General features: G+C 39.0%; 3 protein-coding genes across 6 annotated transcripts in view; 1 reads left to right on the plus strand and 2 right to left on the minus strand.

Annotated features, from left to right (window-relative positions):
* The window catches only part of LOC131236414 (myosin-1), a 35,989-nt gene extending 27,633 nt beyond the window's left edge, over nt 1-8,356 (plus strand). For 3 of the 4 annotated variants that reach the window (XM_058233559.1, XM_058233550.1, XM_058233575.1), the window contains 7 exons: nt 3,518-3,723; nt 3,826-3,961; nt 5,208-5,337; nt 5,631-5,777; nt 5,868-5,983; nt 6,653-6,862; nt 7,439-8,356. In XM_058233559.1, the coding sequence (XP_058089542.1) occupies nt 3,518-3,723; nt 3,826-3,961; nt 5,208-5,337; nt 5,631-5,777; nt 5,868-5,983; nt 6,653-6,862; nt 7,439-7,936 (1,443 nt within the window). In that variant the 3' untranslated portion in view covers nt 7,937-8,356. The remainder of the gene's footprint in view (nt 1-3,517; nt 3,724-3,825; nt 3,962-5,207; nt 5,338-5,630; nt 5,778-5,867; nt 5,984-6,652; nt 6,863-7,438) is intronic. The other variant, XM_058233567.1, reaches the window with a different exon arrangement.
* A 1,431-nt stretch (nt 8,357-9,787) lies between these two features.
* Nucleotides 9,788-11,767, minus strand: LOC131236442 (chlorophyll a-b binding protein 3, chloroplastic). Its single transcript, XM_058233600.1, has 3 exons — nt 11,520-11,767; nt 11,051-11,212; nt 9,788-10,411 (listed from the first exon to the last, which is right to left on the minus strand). The coding sequence occupies exons 1-3, from the start codon at nt 11,649-11,651 to the stop codon at nt 9,902-9,904; spliced, it is 804 nt and encodes a 267-aa protein (XP_058089583.1). The 5' UTR covers nt 11,652-11,767; the 3' UTR covers nt 9,788-9,901.
* Nucleotides 11,768-14,112: 2,345 nt separating this feature from the next.
* Nucleotides 14,113-17,139, minus strand: LOC131236435 (FBD-associated F-box protein At5g22730-like). The gene is made up of 3 exons (XM_058233587.1): nt 16,134-17,139; nt 15,291-15,464; nt 14,113-14,580 (listed from the first exon to the last, which is right to left on the minus strand). The coding sequence occupies exons 1-3, from the start codon at nt 16,476-16,478 to the stop codon at nt 14,140-14,142; spliced, it is 960 nt and encodes a 319-aa protein (XP_058089570.1). The 5' UTR covers nt 16,479-17,139; the 3' UTR covers nt 14,113-14,139.
* Between the last annotated feature and the right edge of the window lie 7,042 nt (nt 17,140-24,181).

A 24,181-nucleotide genomic window follows, 5' to 3' on the forward strand; every position in this document is an offset into this window, starting at 1 on the left:
TTTGAAATATGAATGTTTGTTGTGAATAGCTTTTTGGACATCTTCATTCCACCACCAACTACCCTTATACAGTGTTTTAAATATCGATGATGTCAGCTGATATATCCCACGGTATATCTTGTATGCCACTTGTGCGATACGAAACGCTCAAGTAGTGCCGATATATCCCACTTATTCAATCCAGTGAGCAATTTTTTATTTTCAGTCCTTTTTTTTTTTTTTTTTTGCTGTAAATCACTTTAAATCAGTGTCAAATTATTACAAATCTATGATTCTTCATGTTTTCCAAGAAAAAATCATGGATTTGGAGCTTCAATTTCGAGATTTGGGGGAGAGGCCAAGTTGCGGAAAATTGGAAAAAAAAAATCGAAATTTCTCAATTTCTTGTAAATCAGTTGCAATCTTTGCATCAAAACACAAAATCAAACATGTATGTAACCTGATCTAGTGATTCTTCTTTTGCTTTTGAATGTATTGCTTGTGTTTCTATACATGTCTTCTTACATTTATAAATTATATGAATAGACTTTAAATTTTGTAATATATTGATTTCTAAGTGTGTATTGATGTCTTTTCAACAATCCTTGAAGTTTCATTGAAAAATTTGACCAATTTTCCAATGTTCTCATGTTTCCTAACAACAACGATACATTACGCAATACAACCGATATAATCCCATGCAATTACTGATATGTATCTGTATCCCAAGGGTGAGATACATTATGCGATAATGATATTTAAAACATTTCCCTTATATGATTGACTTTTCCCTCTAGATATTCCTAAAACATCTTTTGCTATTTTCCTAATGCACTCAATCATCTCATTCCACATAACACTTCTTCCATCAATTTATTTCCAATAACATTGTTTTCTCTCCTTTTTACTTCCACTACCTAGTTTTTGGATTTTTACAACAGATTGGGGACAAGAGAAGGTAAAAAAGATGTTTTCAAACTTACAAGAAATGAGAGAGAGGAAGGGTAGGTACCTAAATCGTGTTAAATGCATCATGCATCAAGATCGATAACTAGAGGGTACTAGGAAAAGACAATGATATCAATGGAAGGTGGAGATGCTATTTTCTGAACTTGTTGGATGACAACCACTTCGGGAGCATGGGGATAAAAGGAATAGTAAACTCAAGTGATGTTAGAGACCATAGATACTTTTGTAAGAGAAGGATATTTGAGGTGAAAGATTCCTTGAGAAAGACGAAAACATGAAAGGCCCTCCGACAAGAGGGTATACCAATAGAGGTTTAGAAGTGTATTGGAGATATTGGGTTATTTTGGTTGACAAAGTTGTCCAACAAAATTGTAAGATCAAAAAAATGCTTGATGAATAGAGGAAAAGTACTATGGTGCCTATGAATAAAGAAACAGAGAAAGCTACACCAACTGTTGTGGATTAAACTTATCTATGAAACTTTGAGAGAGAGAGTTGTTGAGCAAAGACTGAGGACGAATGTATCAAAAAATCAGTTTGTTTCAAGCCTAAGAGGTCTACCACTGAAACCATTTTCTTACTAAGACAATTAATGGAGAAATATATGGAGAGGAGGAAGGATCTCCACATGGTCTTTATTTACTTGGAGAAAGCATATGATAGGGTCATTAGAGAGTTAATTTGGTGGGTGTAAAGTGATGGTTACCTTTTAAAAAGAAAAAGAAAAAACTATACAATGTTGTTTCACTGATTCCATCAATTTACTTGTGTTGTCAAAATCTTAAACTGTAGATCTCTTTATTGATTTTGAAGATGTTTTATTAGATTACCTGATCCACATCTTCCTGGATTCTTATCATGGTACACACTTGGTTTTTTGTGCTAAAACAAATTGAGAATATACTGCTTGAATGCTTAGGGGTCATTACTTCCTCTTCTATATCCAATTCAAGTCTGATTTACTGTTCTCTAAATCCTCTAATGCTGTTTTTGTTTTTTCAAACTTAAAGAGTATGCCTACATGTTATTTACTACTCACTTGAATTGATCTGCATCTGTTGCTGTTCTTTTTCTATCCTGTGTTGGAAATCTGGGTACAATGTTTATTGCTTCAACTTAAGTGTGGATGTTTCTGATAGAACCCTGTCTTGTTCACCTGTTTCTGTTCTTTTTTTACCTGTACTGGAAATTTGGGTAGAAGGCTGATTGCTTCAAAGACGTGAATGTTTCCATCCTCAGAGACTGGGGTTTTATGTTCAAATGGCCATCTAACACTGCCACATGGCATGTGCCTATCACTTCTGAAGATATGTCATTTCCAGGCACTTCCATGGTTCCACTAGTGCACATCCTCTTGGCACATTACATGCCCATTTCCGCCCATTTATGCATGGAAACCCAATTTTAGGATATTTCTTGTACTTTGGGGGATTTCCTGTGGAAGGTATGTACCCATCGTCATGGGCAGACAACTCTAAATGTATATCCAGCAAGCTATACTGATGCCAAGGATGTACCACCAGTACATATCCAAAGACTTCCATGGTTCCATTGGTGCATTTTCTTTTTCCACCCATTTTTTTGGAGAAATACTCTCTTTCCACTCATTTTTTTTTTGGAGAAATATTCTCTTTCCACCCATTTATGCATGGCAACCCAATTTTAGAAATTTTCTTGTGTTTTGGAGGATTTTCCCATGATATGCACAAGAAGGTATTGCCCAACCTTGCGGGCATACTCAAGTTACACCTATTTCCAGCAAGCTGTACTGATGCCTAGCATGTACTCATTCTTTTGAAGTCTGTGTCATATATGCAGCACTCCTACCCATACCTACATACTGCAGGTTCTTTGTTCTTTCTAATCAATTCCAAGGAAAATCTGTCACCTGTTTTTAGGTATTTATGTGTAAAATAAATAATTAGAAAAAGCAACATGATTCTTAACATTAAAGTTTGGCACCTGTGAGACGTTTATACAACTAGGCGAGAAGACTTGAAAACAAAGATTTGGAATGGCAGGAACCCCAGGAAATTTATGCATTTAACAAGATAATGTGCAAGTGTAGATCTAGTTTGAATGAAGAAGAGTTTTTTTTTTTCCTTATTATTATTATTATTATTATTATTTTATCAAATCCATCTAAGCAGTCTTGTTTCAGATACTACTGAAAAAAAAATCCTGAAAACTTCCATATGACAACTGATAGAAAGAACATCTCAGTTAGCATCAATGTTTTAAAATGTAGACAGGGAATGGGATGCCTTCCATGTCCATGACATTGTCAATAAGTTTATCAATATTACTTAAAAAATCAGAAAAAAATGAAGGCTGGTCACTCTGGCTGAAAGGTTTGACAGTTGGAGTGTGACCCAGTTGGTCCAACTCCAAAAATGGTTCCTATAGGGACCAGGGCTGGATAGGCCACTGGTTCTGGTCCAAACTGGTCTGGGTTTTAAAACATTGGTTAGCATGTCAGATAAATTTGGGCTCTTGATTTGCGTTTGGAAATGCTTTCTCAGGTTCTTCTTCACCTCTGCAGATTTTAAATTCTCTGAAATGCTTGTAGGGGCAACTGTTCAAACTGATGCAGCAGTTGGAAAACACCACACCACACTTCATCAGATGCATAATGCCAAACAGTAAGCAGCTTCCTGGAATGTATGAAAATGACCTTGTCTTGCAGCAGCTCAGATGTTGTGGAGTCCTTGAGGTTGTTAGGATAGCAAGGTCTGGCTATCCAACTCGAATGACACACCAACAGTTTGCTCGAAGGTAACAGATGGCGTTCTCCAACTTCAATTCTTCAATTTTCTCATAAAGTATTGAAGTTGTTATGCATTATGATTCCTAACGCATGTCCCTGTTTTATTTTAGGTATGGTTTTCTTCTTTTGGAGGATGTTACATCCCAGGATCCATTAAGTGTTTCGGTGGCCATTCTTCAGCAGTTCAATATCCTACCCGATATGTATCAAGTCGGTTATACAAAGTTATTTTTCCGGACTGGACAGGTAGCCTTCCCGTTAATCCCTTTATTACCTTGTCATATGCCCACTAAGAAGGTTATCTTTGCCTAGAGTTTCTCATAATTGAGTGGCAGCTTTACATTTGGCAAGACTATGGTTGTTAACTTTGTTTTCACACTGCTGACACAGTTTATATGCTCCATTAATTATAAGTTACGTTTTTACCATTAAAATGATGCACTGGAAATTGAAATAGAATTAATACAAATCTAAACATTACTTGTCAGAATGGAAAAAATTAGATATGGAAAATCAACCAAATTAACTTTAAGTCAAAGATAACTTTAAACTATTGACAATCGTGAAATCTTCTGATTGTCAATTTTCTGATATATTCTATTCAATTCATTCATGACTTTTGTGAAGAAGGTTCTACTTGAGCGCTATATTTCTTATACTTCAAACTGGATCCAAATTCAGTTAAAAGGATTTGATTGTAGGAATTTGCCTGCACTTATCTTCAATGCTCTTCCTAGAGGAATAGCGTCCAACCACAAGGTATTGAATGTGTGGACATGGAATTTTTAATGATTATTTCCATCAGCACTGTTTGAAAACGAATTTCATTTTTAGGGTCCTGTTTGTTCTGCTAGCAGAAATCTCATATTCCAACTCCAGCAGCTAGTTTCCAGGTCTAACAACTATATTCTTGAGAACTGCAATTCTGGATGAGGATGGAAATAATTTTGCGGAATCCACATTTCTTTCTAATCCTAGCGGAAAACGTCAATTCAAAGGAAAGCTTTTTTTCTTTTCCCTTTCTTTCTTTCTATTCTGTGGATTTTGCTTATTCAATAGGACCTAGGGTTATGATTGGGGTTTACAATTCACCATTTTTTTCCTTCAATTCAACTAGCATTTAACAAATGAAATCCCAGCAATAAAAACTTTTATTTGGCCATTGGTCAACCCTGTCATTTCAAGAACCTATGATATAAAATGGTTGCCTGATTATTTACATTACTTAGCCATCGTAAAGGTCAATTATTCACATTACTTGGACACGTGTTCTAAATAATTTTACACAACCAAAATTCGTTCAGGTTGAAATTGGCTTAAGATTTCTATAGTAAAAATGTCCAACTATTGTTTTTGTGGTCATCTGCTGAATGAGTGTTGGTTCATTAGTTCAAATCTTTGGAACTTTGGATAAGTCTTGTACTTATGCTATAGATTGGTATTTTCTCGATTAAACTTTGCCTGATGTTTTATATGATTTGATCATCTATAGGTTGGCACACTGGAAGAAACAAGACACCGGACCCTGCAAGGCATTCTAGGGGTTCAGAAATTCTTCCGTGGTCGTCAAGCTCGCTGTTATTTCCAAGAGCTCAAGAAAGGAATAACTACACTTCAATCATGTGAGACATGCTTATCTGAATTTGAACTTCCTTTTGTATCCAAAAACTCCTTTTGCTAGTCTCATCGTTAAGTAGTCAATATTCATGTATTAGCTGTTGTATTTATTTTATTTTATTTTTGCAATGTTTTACTTTTCCTTTGTCAGATTTCAAACTGTGATAGTATTATATTTATTCATATGTTACCTTTCAAAAAAAATAAATTTTATACATATATTAGTGCATGTTAATTTTTTGTTCATTCATAGAGGCGTCTGCTTTGTTTTTTAACCAGATATTGTATGCATATGCAGTTGTCAGGGGTGAAACCGCAAGAAAGGAGTTTGAGCTTTTGGTAAGAAGGTGGAGAGCAGTTGTTCTCATTCAGATGCATATGAAGCAGCGGATTACAAGGAAAACATTCAATGACCAGCAAAAGACTATTATTCTTTTGCAGTCAGGTAAAATCATCAGTTCTTGCAGAATTCTGTGGCTTCTGTGTAACTTCTCTGATACATATAGTTTCATTTATTTTCTTTCTTTTTATGTAGTTATTCGTGGTTGGCTAGCTAGGAGGCATTTTGAAAGTTTGCAAAGCTATAAAGAATCGAATATTGAGCAGAGTAAAGTGGAAAGAAAGGCAGAGCAGAAGCTTCCAGAAATGAAGGTACTTTTGTGTTGGTATCTTTTAGTAATATGGAAGAGATTTGCTTCTTTTTTCTTACAAAATTGTTGAGCTTCTGTACAATCATAAAAGCCTTAAAGAGCTAAATACAAATGCGGAAAATGTTGGTGTATTTGGTGTGTGCCAATCTCCACTCGGGTTCATATCTTTTTATTTATTTATTTAAGAAACTATTTAATTCAAAAAGCAAAAGGTACATCAAAATAATGGAAGATAATTTCCAAATGAGGCTGGGTGGGTCCTCTAAGGAGTCCACCAAAGGGTTTGCTTCTCTCCTGACATGGTCAGACTATTTTAGGCTTTAGCCTGATTCACCCTGGCCCTTTGGCCCCAGGATATGACATTTAAAAAATCTCCTTTGGCAGTGATTGGCCTGGAAAACTTGGATGTGGCCCCTCAATGCTAACCAGTTACTATAGTAGCATCTCTCAGGCGCCTGTAGGCCCCAAGAAGCGATGGCTGGGGATGGGGCCACTTTCATCTCTAACCACATCCCCTATCCCTCTGGGATTCCTTTCTATTGTCCATGGGTAGGGGAGGATTGGCGTAGTATGAGTTAAATAATGTGATTTTTTTATTTTTATGCTGTAATTCTGCTTGAACATGCTGAGCTTGAAATGAAGAAAAATCATAAGTGGTGTTCTTTGGCAGGATTCTGAGCAGAATGTTCAGGTCCGCTCTTCAGTCTTGGCAGAGCTTCAAAGGCGGGTTCTGAAGGCAGAAGCATCGCTCAGAGAAAAGGAAGATGAAAATGCCACACTGCAACAACAACTCAAGCACTATGAGACGAGGTGGTTGGAATACGAGGTTAAAATGAAATCCATGGAGGAGATGTGGCAGAAACAGATGACATCCTTGCAGGTGAGCCTTCTGTTGTTTTTTCAGTTCTTCTTAAGAACACTGTTTGTGAATCTCATTTCCCTTGAACTTATCAAATTCAGGTTTTCCAAATCTGTTCTTCCTCAAGAAATTCCATATTTTCTTGAATTTCATGTCTTTTTCCCTAATAAATTGATGTTAGATAACTGTTAGTCCAGGGGCTAGACTATAATGTATCTTTGCAACTTATCCACGGTACGAGTGGTATACATGCATGCTGATCAGGACCATCTCAATTATGAGCCCCTTGATGGAGCATACCTTGAAAAATAAACTGATTCCATCTCCTGTCCAGTTGGTCGCTATCAAATGGACAAAAGAAACATCATTGGTTCGGATTTTTCGATCAGTGCATTTTGGGTAGCCCACGATTTCGATAGTCTAGACTGGGAATGGTCTTTTATCAGATTTTACCTTCATCAATGGTATTTCCCACATATTCTGAGTTGCCATGAGGTGGTCGGAATACGATGCTCATTTACAGATCCGTTAATGTTTTGCATTTCTTTGGAACTCTGCTGTGCACTAAATGACCAAACTACCCTTCTGCCAATGCAGACAAGTCTAGCAGCAGCCAAGAAGAGCATCGTTGCAGACAATGTGGTGAGCCCGCCCAACATGGTGAGTCCACCTGGAAGGTTGGATGCTTCCCCAGTGGCAAACTATTATGACTCTGAAGATGCCATGTCTATGGAAATGCACACTCCTGACGCCACGCCTGCAAAAGCACTCACTCACCTTCCTGATATTGGAAGGCCAAGGGAACCCGATGGTGTCCAGGATGCGGTGGGCCGTCTGGTTAAGGAATTTGAGCAGCGGAAGCAGGTCTTTGATGATGACGCGGGGTTCCTCGTCGAGGTCAAATCAGGACAGTCAACATCCAGCATGAACCCTGATGAGGAGCTCCGGAAGCTGAAGCTCAGATTCGCCACGTGGAAGAAAGATTACAAGTTCCGGTTACGGGAGACAAAGGCAACACTCCATAAGCTTGGGAACTCTGAAACGGATAGGGTTAGGAAGAAGTGGTGGGGTAAGCGGAGTACAAGGGCAACATAGTCATTCGTGGATTCATTGGCATGTGTTTTTGGCTTTTTTAAGCTGGTATGCATTGCTCGGGCGGGATGCATATAAAGCTAAGCTCGTTCTTTCTCGAGCATGGGTGAAAAGAACCGCTGGAAGGGTGTGCAAGACACCATTCATTTTTTGTCCGCGAGGTTTCTGTGATGCATCTATTTATGGCTCTTCATATGCTGCCATGCTTGTGGTGCATGAGAAGAGGGTTGTATATTTTTCCATTTTTGTTATTCGGAGGGGAGGGCTGTTGAAGTTTTTAATGAGGCATTTGAAGTTTTTAATGGGTTTGGGCTGTTGAGTTAATATGTATATTTTTTAATGTGAACTGTCATCTGAATGATCAATGGAAATGTTGGGCTAGTCTGTTGGAAAACGATTCTGGCCTTTGTGCTGTTTCTTTTACTCTTGGCCAGAGTTTGGCTTACAAATTCCGAGGAAATGGATTCCATCCAAATGCTTTTATTTATTTTATTAAATGGTACATGTGCAGTGGAATTCCTGTCAGCTCTTTCTCAATACCCAAAGACGGTTCCTGGATTCCGGAGAATTATATTTCCAGCATATCAAACATAACACAATATCTTTCTCAGGGATTTAGTTTCCTGGAAATGAATTCTTTAGGCCCCTTTTATAAGTTTCAGAGAGCCAAACAACCCCCCTTAGGTGCCCACAAGAGAAGGTTTTGATGACAAATCCACCAACAGTTTGTTTGGAAAGTGCAGACGACATCTTGTGGACAACTCTTTGAACTGAATATAATGTAGAAAACCTGTCGAATTGGCCTGAAATGGCAAGCAAGCTCATTTCTTAAAATAAAGAAGAAACCAGAACCGTGGCCTATGGTGCCAATGGCTGATCTGCCGATGTTAATATTGTAACATCCAAACACCCTTTTCAAATAGGATTTCACATTTTCAGTGGAGATGCAGATGCCATAGGTGTCTTAAGGGCTTGTTTGGAACCTGGGATTAAATGGTATGGAATTACCTTAGATGGAATTAACATCATTATTACACAATGATTGCATGTCTGGAAATACCATGCTATTTTGACAGTCCAATCCCATGTTTGGGATTACATTCTTCCTTTGAAAAAATTAGGTATTAAGTGAAACTTGCATTTGGTGGACCATGAAATTATTGTAATCAACAGACCAAATTTCACAACTTGGTGCCAATCACTTGTATGCATATTAGTTTTGTCATGTGCAAGAGCATATGCTATCTTGGGAGTGGCATATGCGGTTTTATAACCAGTGGCATATACGGTTTTATGCCATAGCAGATGCCATTATGCGATGGCATATGCGCACTTGTGTAATTGCTTATGCAGGTATGCCATCACTTATGTGATGAAAAAATGTAAATTTTTTAGGGATTGCGACGGCATTTGTGATTATGCGATTGCATATGCACATAGGCCCTTTAGGTTGCACACAACCACCTGTACAATATGACAACAATGATGCATATGCAACTTAATTGTCATGTGTAAAGGGCGCATATGGATTGATGGTGTGGATAAAACACATGCGTCAATGTGGGGCCCACTATTGGTACCGGATGATATGATACCTAAATTAATTCAATCATTCCCATCATATCCAAAAGCTAGATGGAAAATGATCTTCATAGATTGTAGTCAATGACTATAGAAATATCCCCAATTTTGTGAAGGGGGGGTTTTCTTGTGGTCCAATTATGAAGTGGCCCGCTAAATGGAAGGTCTGAATCATCCAAATGTGCCCCACCTCTAGAGTTGGTTGGCCCATGATGCCAGTAAGATACATACCATCACCATTATGTATTCATCTGAAGATCAAACATTATAAAATGGATGAATATACTGCTGAATTTAGCATTTGAAACCATAGTACATTGATAATCTACACACACTTCCCATTTTCTTGTGCTCTCAAAAACAAGGGAGTGAACAACCAAGAGACATTTAAGAGCCTGGCACGAACTTGGTGGCATAGACCCATGCATTGTTAGCCACAGGATTTTCAAGGTGGTCCAAGAGGTTCTCGAGTGGGCCCTTGCCAGTCACGATGGCCTGGACGAAGAATCCGAACATGGAGAACATGGCAAGCCGGCCATTCTTGATCTCCTTCACTTTGAGCTCAGCGAAGGAAACGGGGTCATCGGCAAGGCCGAGTGGATCGAAGTAGGTCCCACCGGGGTAGAGGTCATTACCGTCTCCGACGCCTGGAAGACCGTTGATGCGGTAGCCCTCGACGAGGCCCATGAGGATAACTTGGAAGCCCAGTACTGCCAAGATGCTCTGGGCATGGACCAGGTTGGGGTTGCCCAGGTAGTCGAGCCCACCTTCAGTAAAGATCTGGGCCCCAGCTTTGAACCAGACAGGCTCCTTGAAGTCCACCTTCACCCATTTCTCAAGGACTTCAGGGGTTATGCAGCCCAGTGCACCAAGCATGGCCCAACGGCCGTGGATCACCTGTCACCGTTCATTCACAGCTTATCATCTCATTGTTATATGCTTACCTAACCAGAATTTCCATGCAATTATATAATCTTGATTTGGGGGGTTGGTAACTGCGGGGCCCACCAGTTGGTCATTGTCAGATCAATATTGGATGGTTGTGATTGGTTTATTTGGCCATTACCTTCCAAAATAATGTGATACTTACAGACTGCTTGACCTTAATGTGATTTCACTTAATCACAGTAACAATGAGAACATCTACTTTAAAATATGAAGTGTTTCGGTTGGCTTTGGAATGTGTTTGGATGGACCATCAAATTCAATTCCAATTACGATACTCTAAATTGCAAGTCGGTGCACGTTTGGCTGCACCAAATATCATCAAATTTGATAACTAATCAGCCTATTTGGTGCAAAATTTATGATATTTCATGAAATTTGGCATAACCAAACACCCTCTTAGACATGAAAGTTAGTGTGATTAGTGAGCTACTTAAAATGAACATGAGAAGCATAAGTATTCTTGCAATTCTCTTCGCTTGTGCATCCAAACGCGAACTTATGGCGAGAGAATAATTGAAAAATTGTCACCAATTGTCATTAAGCTATTGACTACTGATCGACGAAGAAGAACAGATCTTTATAAATTACCTCGAGAGCCCTGTTCCTGGCGAATGCTTCAGGATCGGCGGATAATCCGGCGGTGTCCCATCCATAGTCGCCGGGGAATTCACCGGTGAGATATGATGGTGTCTGAGCAGAGAAGGGTCCCAAGTACTTGACCCGATCCGGACCGTACCATAGTTCATTCCCCTATCACCATTAAAACATAAATCATCACACAAATTCATTAAGATGGGTGATTTAATCAAGTGGTCTAGAATTGCCAGGACCATTTATTTGACTGTCCACCATTTAGATGGGCCATACATCAAAATGCAGGAAATCGGGCTACTTGCCAAATGCATGATTCAATGGGCAAAATTCAAAAAGATTAGATGGTCTGATTCTATCCAACGGTAACATGTTAGGCTTTTTTTGGCCCACCAGATCAATGGTCCTGATCATACACTGAACACAGCATACAAGTGAGAAATGGATGTGTTCCAGGGGAGCTTACCATGGTGAATTTTCCATTTCCCATAGAAACAACCTCTCTGAGGGGATTTGCACTGGCTCCCTTGTTCTGGCCCAAGAACGATTTGCGAAGGGAACCGGAGCTGGCTGATGCTGCCGTTAGAGTCGCTGCCATCTCTACCGTCGATTTGGGTGTCCGATAAAAACTGTCTGATAGAGATTGGACGGTGTGGATTCTCTCCTGGAGCTCTGTGTTGTTGTGGAAGTGGAGTAGTGTGGAAGCAAGGGAAGTGAATGTATGTATTGAGGGAGGGACAGAGAAAGGGTGGTGGGTATTGAGGGATGGAATATGTGGTGGAGATTATTCCGTTTCTGTTTGACCAATGGGATAGCTTCAATGGATTTAGAGTATCTCCACTCATATCCTTTTATCTCCATATTATCTTTTCCACATGGGGAGATCTGGGCCGTTCATCTGTGAAAAGATTTGGACCGTTCATCTTGTGTGTCCCACCATTTGTTTTTTTGCCTCGAAAATAGGGCTGTTGCAGTTATGAGTAGGCCATACCAGAGCAGGAATGGTCCACGTAAGCCATGATGACTGGATCCCCAAATGGACGGTGCGATTTACCTGATGAATAGCCTGGATCTAACACACCCATTACGTAAAGTGCTGAGAAAATGACCAAAATACCCTTTTCTTCCTTATTACCAAAATATCCTTGCATTGCATTATTGCCAAACGACCGGTTCCTCTACACCGTTTGTTGAATGAGCTTATTCAACAACGCCTTACGTGGGGTCCACTGTGATGTAGTGACCATATCCAATCCGTATTTAAGGTTTCCCCCTTAAATTTCGCAACGTATGCCAGAATTCAGCCCTACCGAAAACACATATGGGCCACACCATAGGAAACAGATCTAATGTGCAAATCCACCGTTGAGACCTTCCAGATTGTGTGTGGGGCCCACCTTGTTGATCTCATGCCATCCAATACATTCATACGAGGATACCTAACACTATGAATGGAAATACCGAAATTCAGGCGATCCCAATTTTCAGGTTGGCGGTGGACCACACAATGTGATTTTAGAGGTTTTTTAAGGCATGATTTTACATGGTGTGGTCCACCCGAGTTTTAGTTCAGCCTGATTTTTAGGCCCTAATGAGACACACAAGGGACAGACATGATGTACAGATTGGATATCGTGGGCCCCACAAAAACAAGCTTATTTCAGAAACGTTGAAGAGGAACCGGTCGGGGATCTTACACGTTCAACGCATACAATGGTCTATGAGTAGGGCCCAGCTATGGGCCCACTCATCACATCAATCAAAAACTCACGCCATTTTCTTTCAGAACGTAAAAATCACAACATTTTGCGAAAAACTCCATCTAAGAAGGTTTTAACGAGTGGCCCAAAAACTGTAAGAAAACCGAAATTGGGATAAAAAGAAACCAAAAATCTCTCAGATAGTAAGATCCTAGCCATTGGATCTTCATCATTTTTTAGCTGAAATCTGACCGTTGCAGTACACAATCTGTTTACTGGTCAACATCCAACAATCAAACGGTTTAGAATTTCCAATCTGGGGAATGCTCCATCAAAAGTTAGTCCTACCATATCAACGGTTTCGGTCAGTGGACTATGGGACTCACTTGTACACATGGAAGAATAGTGCAAACCATAGATACTCTGGCCAAAATATTGCATAATTCATCTCAAATCAATTGAATTATAGTATCTTTTAATTGTGATGATAAATTTTCAGTTCAAACAAGTGAGGCCATGGTTTAGTTATCAAGATGGCATGGATAGGCCATAATAATGACTGCTAAACCTAGTTTATGGGAGAGTTAAGATGATAAATACATAAACAATCCACATCTAACTAATAAAAGCGATATTTATAAACAAACACTAATTTTTTCTTTTGTCGATCATTTGTGTGCTGGGAAAAAAAACTAATTTTTTTCTTTCCCTTAAAAAAGAAATTCACAAGAGTCATTTGGATTCAAATAAAATTGAGTCCAGACAATCTATTTAGATAAAGTGTTAAGAGTATGGTTTGTCAATAGACGTGCTGTTTGGACAGAAATGCCTTGGTCATCGTTGAACCTAGTGGCTTCCAACATATGTTATAGGATCCTCCTCCAGAGGATATGTATTGGGCCATCTGGCGGCGATCAGTCTATACAGGTGGGCCATTGTTTGATGGCATGGATGTCTCACCCCATCCCACATCGGCACTTGTGGGGAGAGTAGTTTTGAGAAAAGAAAAATCCCATTTTGGACTCTTCACAGCTCTAGGACTTGATAGTTTGTAGAATAAGTTCAGGGCATATTGCATTCATCGATGATACATAAACAACAACAACCAAAACAAAACGCCTGATGCATCGGACATGTGCTCATTGCTAAGATGGCTTGTGGCGCTGCACTATGAAGAATTTCATGCACAGAAATAATGTGGGTCAACCGATCAGGCAAGCCACGCATATATGCGGCCCGCCTGACGAATTGGCTAAAGCCCACTTTTTCGCACAAGTATCATCTCCACAACATGACCCTACTTGAGAACCTCAAAAGCTAAAACTACAGACACGACACCTTATAAATTAAGGATTTAGCTGAATACTACAACTAAGCATGGATGTTTCACATTGAGTTAGCTGTTACATTAGTCATTTGGATTGAGGAAATAGCAGTTTGATAATCATCCAAGTCAACCGGAGAGTAAACTTCAGTATGTGTGGGCACTAATTTGTTATCATCATCTGATTGTTCGCATAACACAATCCGAGCATCGGATGATGCTTTTGGTAGTGACACAAGTTGGTCATGGAGAGATGGTAGTGGCAGGATTTGAGTAAATTCTGAATAAACCGTAGAATCCTTCTTCACAATTAAGATAAGAGCCTCCAACACAATGGCCTTCTCTAGTAGAAATTTCACCAATCTCATTTCGTTTCTGTGTCCTTTAAAACCAGTTATCTTGATCGACTTGAGATTATCGAAAATGCAATTTGAAGGCTCTTCCACGACCATTCTTTGGGTATTGTAGTGTTCATCCATTTCAATCATTTCAATTGCTGGGACCTGTGAGCAGATGCAATGCACAGAAATAAATTAGTGTGCTTGGGAGAAGGCTAATCATAGAGGCCCACCGGTTGGGCCTGCACTAGTGTATGGCAACGGCCAGAATCTTGGTCAGCAGCATGTTGTGAAGGACCAGCAACAGGGCTTGGCCAATTTTGGCTCTATTTCTACAAATAGATAGGCTTGTACAAAGCAGAAAGAGTGCAGAGAATTTTAGAGAATGATAGAAACATGTGAATTCTCTAGTGTGATTGCATAGAATTAAAGAAGTTTTAAAATATTCTTAACTATTAAATGATTGCCACATTTCATCCTTCTAAGCATTCATCTAAAGTAGCTAGAAGGTTCCTAGGCCTATATAAAAGGGAGGTGTCATTCAAGTGAGTTCATTACAGTTCTCTTACCCACTGCTAAAATGAACCTGGCATTGGATTCATAGCTGACAGAGTGGCACTGGCAAGTGAGATATATGCCCTAGGCCAAAAATGAGACTGGCTTATTAAAAGGGTCTAATGTCTATCCTTTTCCAGTCATCCAATTTCTTGTACGAGTGTGGTGGCAATTGGAATGGCATGATGTATGGGAAAGGCCTTATTTGCAGTGGGGCCCACCTAATGAACGACCCGGATCTCATTGGGCCATTTTGAACACATGGGTTCTTTTGAAAGAAACAGGAAATGAAATATAATATAAGGATTAAGAAAACTTACTTGAATGAAAAGCTTCTCCAAAGAGGGAAAAAAGCAGTTTCTAAAGAAGCCATAGACATAGGAGAGAGTGTCATCACAAATGGATGTCAGCAACAGCTGCAACTCTTGTACATTGGGAAAGGTAATGGGCAAACCCCATGTGTATTGTTTATCTTCATCTCTCAATGTTATATACTGCAGAAACACAAGAAAAAACATAGTATAGAAGACCAACATTAGTTTCAAAACCATGAATTTGTCATGGTTCAATGACTCAACAACTCATATCAACTCATTCAGTCTTAAGTTGTGACTCGCTCAAGCAGCCTGACTGGCCCAAGTTGGGGGAGACTAGGGTATCAAACCAGATTGGGTCTGACCAGTTCGAGTTGCACGAGACTCATCCAAGTCTTAAAGCCATGGCCATTGTGTTTTAAATGGACTGAATTGGAACCTGCTCGAGCCCTGGTATATTTAGCTATTGAAATCAAAATTGGGTTGGCTTTGGGCTAGACCAAACAATGTTGAGCTGAGCTTGGGCAACATAAGGCCAGGCCGCATCCTACTAGTGAAAGTAGGATTTCGTAATTAGGATGTCATAATGTGCAAATGTAGCAGTCAGGGTGACAATTCAAGCCATTCATCTTGTAGAGCCACCTTTACATAGTGTGGGAGAAAATCAGGTCGATAACATAGAGCAGAGAATATTGACCACACAGTCACATCAACATGTGGTCCATTTGATGATCAGACCAACTTGATTTCAGGCCATGGCATGTAAACAGTGTGGCCCACCTGATGAACAGTCTGGATCTCACACCCATAGACTACATGGGTAATTCATAGATGGGGTTGAAAACATACCAGGAGAGGCCCGTCGCACACAGTTAGAACCTTAACATGAGCCAGGTCTGTCAAAATCTGTACATAATCATGCTCGGGTTCCGTGAATTCATAGCTGATCGAATTGAAAAGTACGTCATCCAAAGATGAAATGTTCATGAATGAATGTCCAAAGAAAAGATCACCACAGTAATGAAATGATTGGAGATTTGGAGCAGAAATCTCAATTGAAGATACCCCAGAGACCACGGTCAAGATCTTTAGTCGCAGATCGGGCCCAAAAACCTTGATATAGTCTAGAGAAAAACACTCCCTTACATCCAGTTCCTCCAGAAGCGGGCAATTCAAAATAAGACTGTCAATCATCTCACCTGTGATGTAGACTCGCTTTAGATGGAGAGTTTCCAAACCACGAAAACCAATGAAATTCAAGGGAAGGCTGAAATTGCAGCGACCCAAAATCAGATGGATTATTGAATTGCAACTAAAGACGGAAAGAGGCAACTTAAATGGCTTAAATTCGCCAGAAAGTTCTCCCTGAATATCATATTCAAGGTCACGGCAGAAGTCCAGATTGAACTCCGTCACTCCTTTGGCTGCTGCAAATTCAATCCATTTATTGGCATGGACTGATACACACAGCCTGGATCGAAAAAGAGTCGAAATGTCTCGACCTTGTTGCCTTTATACTGCTGTATAAAGCAATCGACAGTAGCTGAGAACTCTTCTGCTGTTTGGACACTTGCAAATTCCTCACCGAAGTCTAGAATTTTGGTGTAATTCGAAAAACATTTCCAATGGTTTCTCCATACTTTCGACAAAATACTTGTTCTCGTTGCGGATTTCATTGGCATCAAAGAGAGGATCTGATGAAGGATTACGTCCGGCAATTCGCTGAATCTGTCGTCGGATTTTTCCATGGTTTTGGATATGTTTTCAGAACTAATCTTGTTTAGGAATTCACCATTCAAGTGCTTTTTATAATTGGATCTTTCCACATGAGGATGATTTTTTCAAAGGAGTAATTGTTTTCTTGACTAGTTCTCTTATTGATTTTTTTATAGAATGTCTTCTAAGGGAAGCCAGTGAAGGCTATGCATAGTATACTCGGGTTTTCAGTTTGTACAAGTGGAAGTGGACCCCCCCGAGTCAGTGATCTACACCATTGATCTGGTCTGACAAATGCTAACTTGATGAAATATCTTAACCATTTGATCAATAGAAACCTAGAAATGGGTGGTGGAAGAGAATTTTGGCAACGGTCAGGTATGAACGGAATAAGATATGCCAATTGGAGAGAAAGCACAGTCTAATCCCTTTGATTTAAAGATTTTATTCCATCCATGGTGAGACACACCCAATGAATGGTATAGATCCTCAATCACTGAGCAATGTATCATTTGAACGAAGTGGAATACAAGGGATGAACTTTTTCGATAGCTTTGGTACTTCGGTGGAATGGATTTAGTGACGTGTAACCCTTATTTGTGCGGTCCATCCTTCTGTTAAAGCTAGCTTACATTACAAGTTAGCACCTAATGTAAGAAAGGAAGGTTCCCAAGCTGCCATATAATATCATTTCTTCTTAGGATGGGTCATGCCATTTCTAGTCCCAATAATTGTTGCAAAAATATTGATTTTAAAAAATATATATATTAATAAAATATAATATATATATATATATATTATAAAAAGTTTGGAAAAATACATTTTTTGTGGGTTTTGGGAATAGTCCCACGTTGGGAAAAGAGGAGAAGAAAAAGTATTTTATATGAGAGTGGTGGAGTATTATAATACTTACCCACATGGTCCAAAGGAAAATGGACTACGCACTGGAACACCCGTGCCCGCCCGGGCACAGGCTCGGTAAAAGGGCGTGGGTATGTGAGGCAGTGTGACTGTAGAGGTGTTAGTGGCACATTTTGCACTTCGCACGTCCGCATAGTGTCGAGACGTGTGCGAGTCGTGGTGCTACTAAGTGGCTAAGGCGGATGGTTGGCTGGATGAAATCTAGAGGACTGAATGAGAGTCCCTCTGAATATATAGAGGCTGGAAATATAGCTGTTACACAAATGTGTAAGAGTTATGGACTTGATTGCAGAAGTCATGCAGAAACTGTTGCATGGCTAGCCCAACAGTTAGAAAACGGCTAGCCAGCTCTCACAACAGTTAGCATACAACTGCTATAATGGGTCATGCACAACAGTAAAAAATGGCCATAAAACGGCTAGTTTCCCAACAGCTAGAAATTACATTAATGAGATTTATGTCCCTGGACCATAACCTTCAGCCACCATAGCCTATAAAAGGAGGACCTGGATGAGTTTCCAAACCATCTCTCAACCCACTCGAACAGACCCATACGAACTAAGCCTAAGCCACTCTTCTTATATACACCAGTGATTCTAGCAATATAGCAAGGTTCGTCTGAACCATTGCTTCAAAATTAGACCAGCGGTGTGGTCTAGAATGTTCAACTGAACCAGTAGCTGACGATCAGTAAAAACAGACCAGTGCAGTGGTTTAAGTTCCAATTATTCTTCTTCTCTCTTTTCTTCTGGGATTTTTCCTTTTTTATGTATTTCTGCCAGACTGTGTAACAGAGTTCCATTAGTGGGCCTTCGTGTTTACTGAACGCAGACCCACATCAGGCTTGTCGTATCCTAGAAGTGGTTTGCCTGTAACCTATCAGCATACTCAATTCACTTGAGTAGGGGCAAATAACGCTTTAAGGACAGCGTCCCAGATGTGCTTTAACCTGTCCTTTGTCAAACCAATTTTATTTTACGGTTTCCACATTATACAGAAAATATTAATTTGTATAATTTCAACAATCTTAAAGTGTTATTTAAGATGGAAGCCGATAGTATTTCATCCATCAAGTTGATGAATCAGGACTTGATACGTCTCGATCGGTTCGATGGAATCACTTTTACGATATGACAAGACAAGCTGAAATTTTTTCTGACGGCAATGGATATCTACTACATATTAGATCAAAATCTGCAAGCATTGACTGAAGCATCCGACAAAGACACATCTGAACAGGTGGCTGCCTGCACCAAATGAGCTGAAGACGAACTCTTGTGTCGAGGACAGATACTGAACGCGCTCTCCGACCGCCTGTATGATCTGTACCAACAGACGTCATCAACAAAGGAGATCTATGCCGCTCTGGAGTTCAAATACAAGGCTGAAGAAGAAGGTACCAACAAATTTCTCATTACTAGGTATTTTGACTTCAACATGGTAGATAATAAACCGTTGCTACCCCAAATCTAAGAATTGCAGCTAATATTAAACAAAATCAAAGCCATCAAAATTGATCTTCCTGAATCATTCCAAGTCGGGGCTATAATCGCCAAATTGCCACCAATGTGGAAAGATTATAGAAAGAAGTTGTTGCATAAAACTGAGGACTACACACTAGAATAAATCCAGAAACACCTCAAAATTGAGAAAGAATCCTGTAACCGCGACAGAAAGAATGATAATGGGAATGCCTCGTCCAATGTATATGCAGTAGAAAACACTAATAATAAGAATTCCAAGAAGGACGATTCCCTGAAACTCAATAAAGAAAAATTTAAGAAAAATGCCCAAAAGAAGAACGAAAAGTTCAAAGGCCCATGCCATGTTTATGGAAAAATCGGGAACTATACTCGAGTATGCCGATATCGCAAGTCTAAAAAAGAGGCAAGTGCAGTAGAAGAAGGTGATATTGTGGCTATGATCACTTAAGGGAATACTATCCAAGGCAAAGTTCCAGATTGGTGGTATGATACTGCCGCTACAGTACATATGTGCTACGAAAAATCAACCTTCAAAACCTATGAGGAATTGACCGATGGTCAAGAAGTCCAAATGGGTAATGAAGTCCAATCGAAGGTCGTCCGCAAAGGAACTGTCGAATTGATGTTCACCTCTAGGAAGAAAGTGATTCTGACTAATGTACTGCATGTCCCAGACATGAGGCGAAACTTAGTTTTTGGGGATCTTCTGGGTAAACCAGACATAAGGGTGGTGTACGAGTCAGGAAAATTGATTCTGTCCAAGAATGAGAATTTTATCGGAAAGGGATATGCTTGTAATGAGATGGTTAAGTTTTCTCTAAATGAAAGTAGCGCTTCTGCGTATATGGTTGAATATGCTGGACTGTGGCATGATAGACTAGCCCATATAAGGTATAGTACCTTGAAGTTCATGACTAAGAATGGTTTAATCTCATACACAGATAATGAAACCAATAAATGTGAAGTGTGTATACGATCCAAAATGACAAAGAAACCTTTTCCAAGTGTTGAAAGATCGTCTCAAGTATTGGATCTTATGCACAGTGATATCTGTGAGTTAAACGACATTCTTACTCGTGGAAGTAAACGGTACTTCGTAACCTTTATAGATGATTGCTCTAGAGATGTGTATGTTTATCTGTTAAAGAGCAAAGATGAAGCATTGAATATGTTTAAAATATATAAAGCAGAAGTAGAGAATCAACTAAATAAGAAGATAAAAATTCTCCGTAGGGATAGAGGAGGAGAATACTTCTCCAATGAATTCGATAACTTCTGTGAAGAACATGGATTAATACATCAATGTACTGCGCCAAACACACCTCAACAAAACGGAATAGCTGAAAGGAAGAATAGAACATTAGTAAAGATGGTCAACTTAATGCTGATAAGAGCAAAGTTACCACTAAGTCTATGAGGTGAGGCACTGCTTGCAGCGTGCCATATACTAAACAGAATTCCATCTAAAAAATATAAAATATCTTCATATGAAACATGGAGAGATAGAAAACTTAACATACGATATTTAAAAGTGTGAGGGTGTCTTGCATATTGCAAAACCCCTAATCCAAAAAGAACTAAGTTAGGACGAAGAGCTATTAAGTGCGCCTTCGTAGGGTATGCACAAAATAGTAAAGCTTATACACTTCTAGATATAGAGTCTAATACAATAATAGAATTAAGAGACGTTGAGTTCTTTAATAACTCACTATCCTTAGAGTCAAAGGATAATGAAATCCAAACTTTTAATAGAGAGCCAGATAGCACAACTCTATAGATAGTGGAAGCTTCTTTTGAACCTCGTAGGAGTCAAAAAACAAGAAAAGAGAAGAGTCTAGGAGATGACTACATAAACTCACAAGGTGTCATTTTCCATCTTATAGAAGGAGATAGAGAAAATGTTATAAGAAAAATACCTATAGTAATGACTATAGAAGATGATCCTAAAACATATAAAGAGACTGTATCATCTAGAGAGTCAGCTTTTTGGAAAGAAGCTATAAACGATGAAATGGAATCCAAACATGGGAATTAGTAAACTTACCTTCAGGTTCTAGACCTATAGGTTGTAAGTAAGTATTTACGAAGAAATATCATACTGATGAGACTATCCAAACCTTTAAAACTCGACTAGTAGCTAAGAGTTTTAGATAAAAAGAATGGATAGATTACTTTGACACATACTTTCCTCTAGCTAGGATAATATCCATTAGGATATTATTTGCGCTAGCTTCCATACATCATCTTTACATTCACCAAATGGATTTAAAGATCATATTCCTGAATAGTGACCTTAATCAGGAGGTATACATGGAACAACATGAAGGATTCGTTCTACTAAGAAATGAAAACAAAGTATGTAGATTAATCAAATCTTTGTATGGATTAAAACAAGCACCAAAACAATGACATGAGAAGTTTGATTTTAAAATACTATCTCATAGTTTCATGCATAATGTACCTGACAAATGCATATATTCTAAAGTAGATGGTAGTTGTATCATTATTATTTATCTATATGTTGATGACATGTTAATAATAAGTAATAAAATGGAAGGTTTAACTGAAATAAAGAGGTTTCTATCTTCCGTATTCAAAATGAAGGATCTTGAACAAGTTGATATCATCCTTGGTATCAAAGTTAAAAAATATTATGGGGGTTATGCTTTGTGTCAATCTCATTATATTGAGAAGATACTACATAAGTTTAACCATCTAAATATAAAAGAAGCAAAGACCCCATTTGATCCAAGTATCAAGCTAAAAGAGAATAATGGAAGAACAGTTGCATAATTAGAATATGCGAGTGCTATAGGGAGTCTTATATATGCTATGCAATGCACTAAACCTAATATCGCATATGTTGTGAGTAAACTTAGTAGGTTTACTAGTAACCCCAGTACTGAACACTGGAATGTAATCAGTAGAGTTCTTGGTTACTTAAAAACAACTAAAGACTTGAGACTATTTTATTCAGAATTTCCTGACATATTGGAAGGATATACCGATGCGAGCTGGATATCGAGTGTAGGGGATAACAAGTCTACTGCAAGGTGGGTATTCACCCTAGGAGGTGTAGCTGTATCTTAGGGATCCAAGAAACAGACTTGCATAAGGCACTCGACGATAGAGTTTGAATTCATAGCCCTGGCTGCAACAGGCAAAGAGGTTGAGTGGCTAAGGGATCTTCTATTAGAAATTCCTTTCTGTGTAAAGCCTATATCGGCTGTGTCACTACATTGTGATAGTGAAGCCACATTAGCTAGAGCCTATAGCGGCATATATAATGATGAGTCTAGACATATCAGTCTTCGATATGATTATATCAGAAAATTGATTCTAGATGGAATCATTAGTATTTTCTATGTGAAATCAAGCAATAACATGACAGATCCTTTCACTAAACCTCTACTGAGAGAGGTAGTAAATGCTACATCTAGAGGGATGGGGTTGAAACTCTTCAACAAAAGTTCCACCAGTGATGGTAACCCAACCTAAAGTCAGAAAATCTCTAAATTTAGGTTTAATGGGTAAGAACAAGTCAATGATATGTAGAAAGTTCTCAACACTAAATTCTAAAACCTTATCCATAATAGATAAGTGCCGAGTGTTACGAAAGAGGGTTGAGTCTTAAAACTTTTAATGACATCCAGTTTATAGGACAAGTGTCTTATAGTAACGGAGACACTAGAAGAATTTCACCTATATGAACGTAGAGATGGTGCCGTCTCTCATGAGAGTTATGAGTTTTCTCTCGGGATCGTTCACGAAATAAGATAAGCACATGACCATTAATTGTGCTGAGCGATATTGTGGGAACTCTAACTAACACATAACGAATATGTGTGTGGTTTCTCCGACTCTTTTATATAGGAATAATTGGTTCAACACTACGGCTACCAGTTATTTCGACAGAGTTTTGAGATACTTATACTAAGAAAAGATTAAAATCGAAAGATATCTTTCTTTATGCATATAAGCTAATTATTCTAACAAAATTGTTTAATCGAGAAAAATATATTTTTAAAAATCAAGTGGGGGATTGTTGCAAAAATATTGATTTTTAAATATATTTTAAATAAAATAAAAAATATATATATATATTATAAAAAAGTTTGAAAAACATATTTTTGTGGGTTTTGGGAATAGTCCCACATTGGAAAAAGAGGAGAAGAAAAAGTAGTTTGTATGAGAGTGGTGGAGTATTATAATACTTACCCACATGGTCCAAAGGAAAATGGACTTGCGTGCGCACTGGAACACCCGCGCACGAGCGCCCGTGCTCGGGTTCGGTACGAGGGCGTGGGCATGTGAGGCAGTGTAGCTATAGAAGCGCTAGTGGCGCACTTTGCACTTCGCACGTCCGCATCATGTCGAGACATGTGCGAGTCACGGTGCGACTAAGTGGCTAAGGCGGATGGTTGGTTGGACGAAATCTAGAGGACTGAATGAGAGTCCCTCCGAATATATAAAGGCTGAAAATATAGCTGTTACACAAATGTGTAACAGTTATGGACTTGATTGCAGAAGTCATGCAGAAACTGTTGTATGGCTAGCCCAACAACTAGAAAATGGCTAGCCAACTCTCACAACAGTTAACATGCAGCTGCTGTAATGGGTCATGCACAACAGTCAGAAACGACCATAAAACGGCTAGTTTCTCAACAGCTAGAAATTGCATTAATGAGATTTATGTCCCTGGACCATAACCCCCAGCCACCATAGCCTATAAAAGGAGGGCCTGGATGGGTTTCCAAACCATCTCTCAACCCACTC

Source organism: Magnolia sinica, chromosome 1 (genome assembly GCF_029962835.1).
Source record: "Magnolia sinica isolate HGM2019 chromosome 1, MsV1, whole genome shotgun sequence".
Lineage (NCBI taxonomy): Eukaryota > Viridiplantae > Streptophyta > Magnoliopsida > Magnoliales > Magnoliaceae > Magnolia > Magnolia sinica.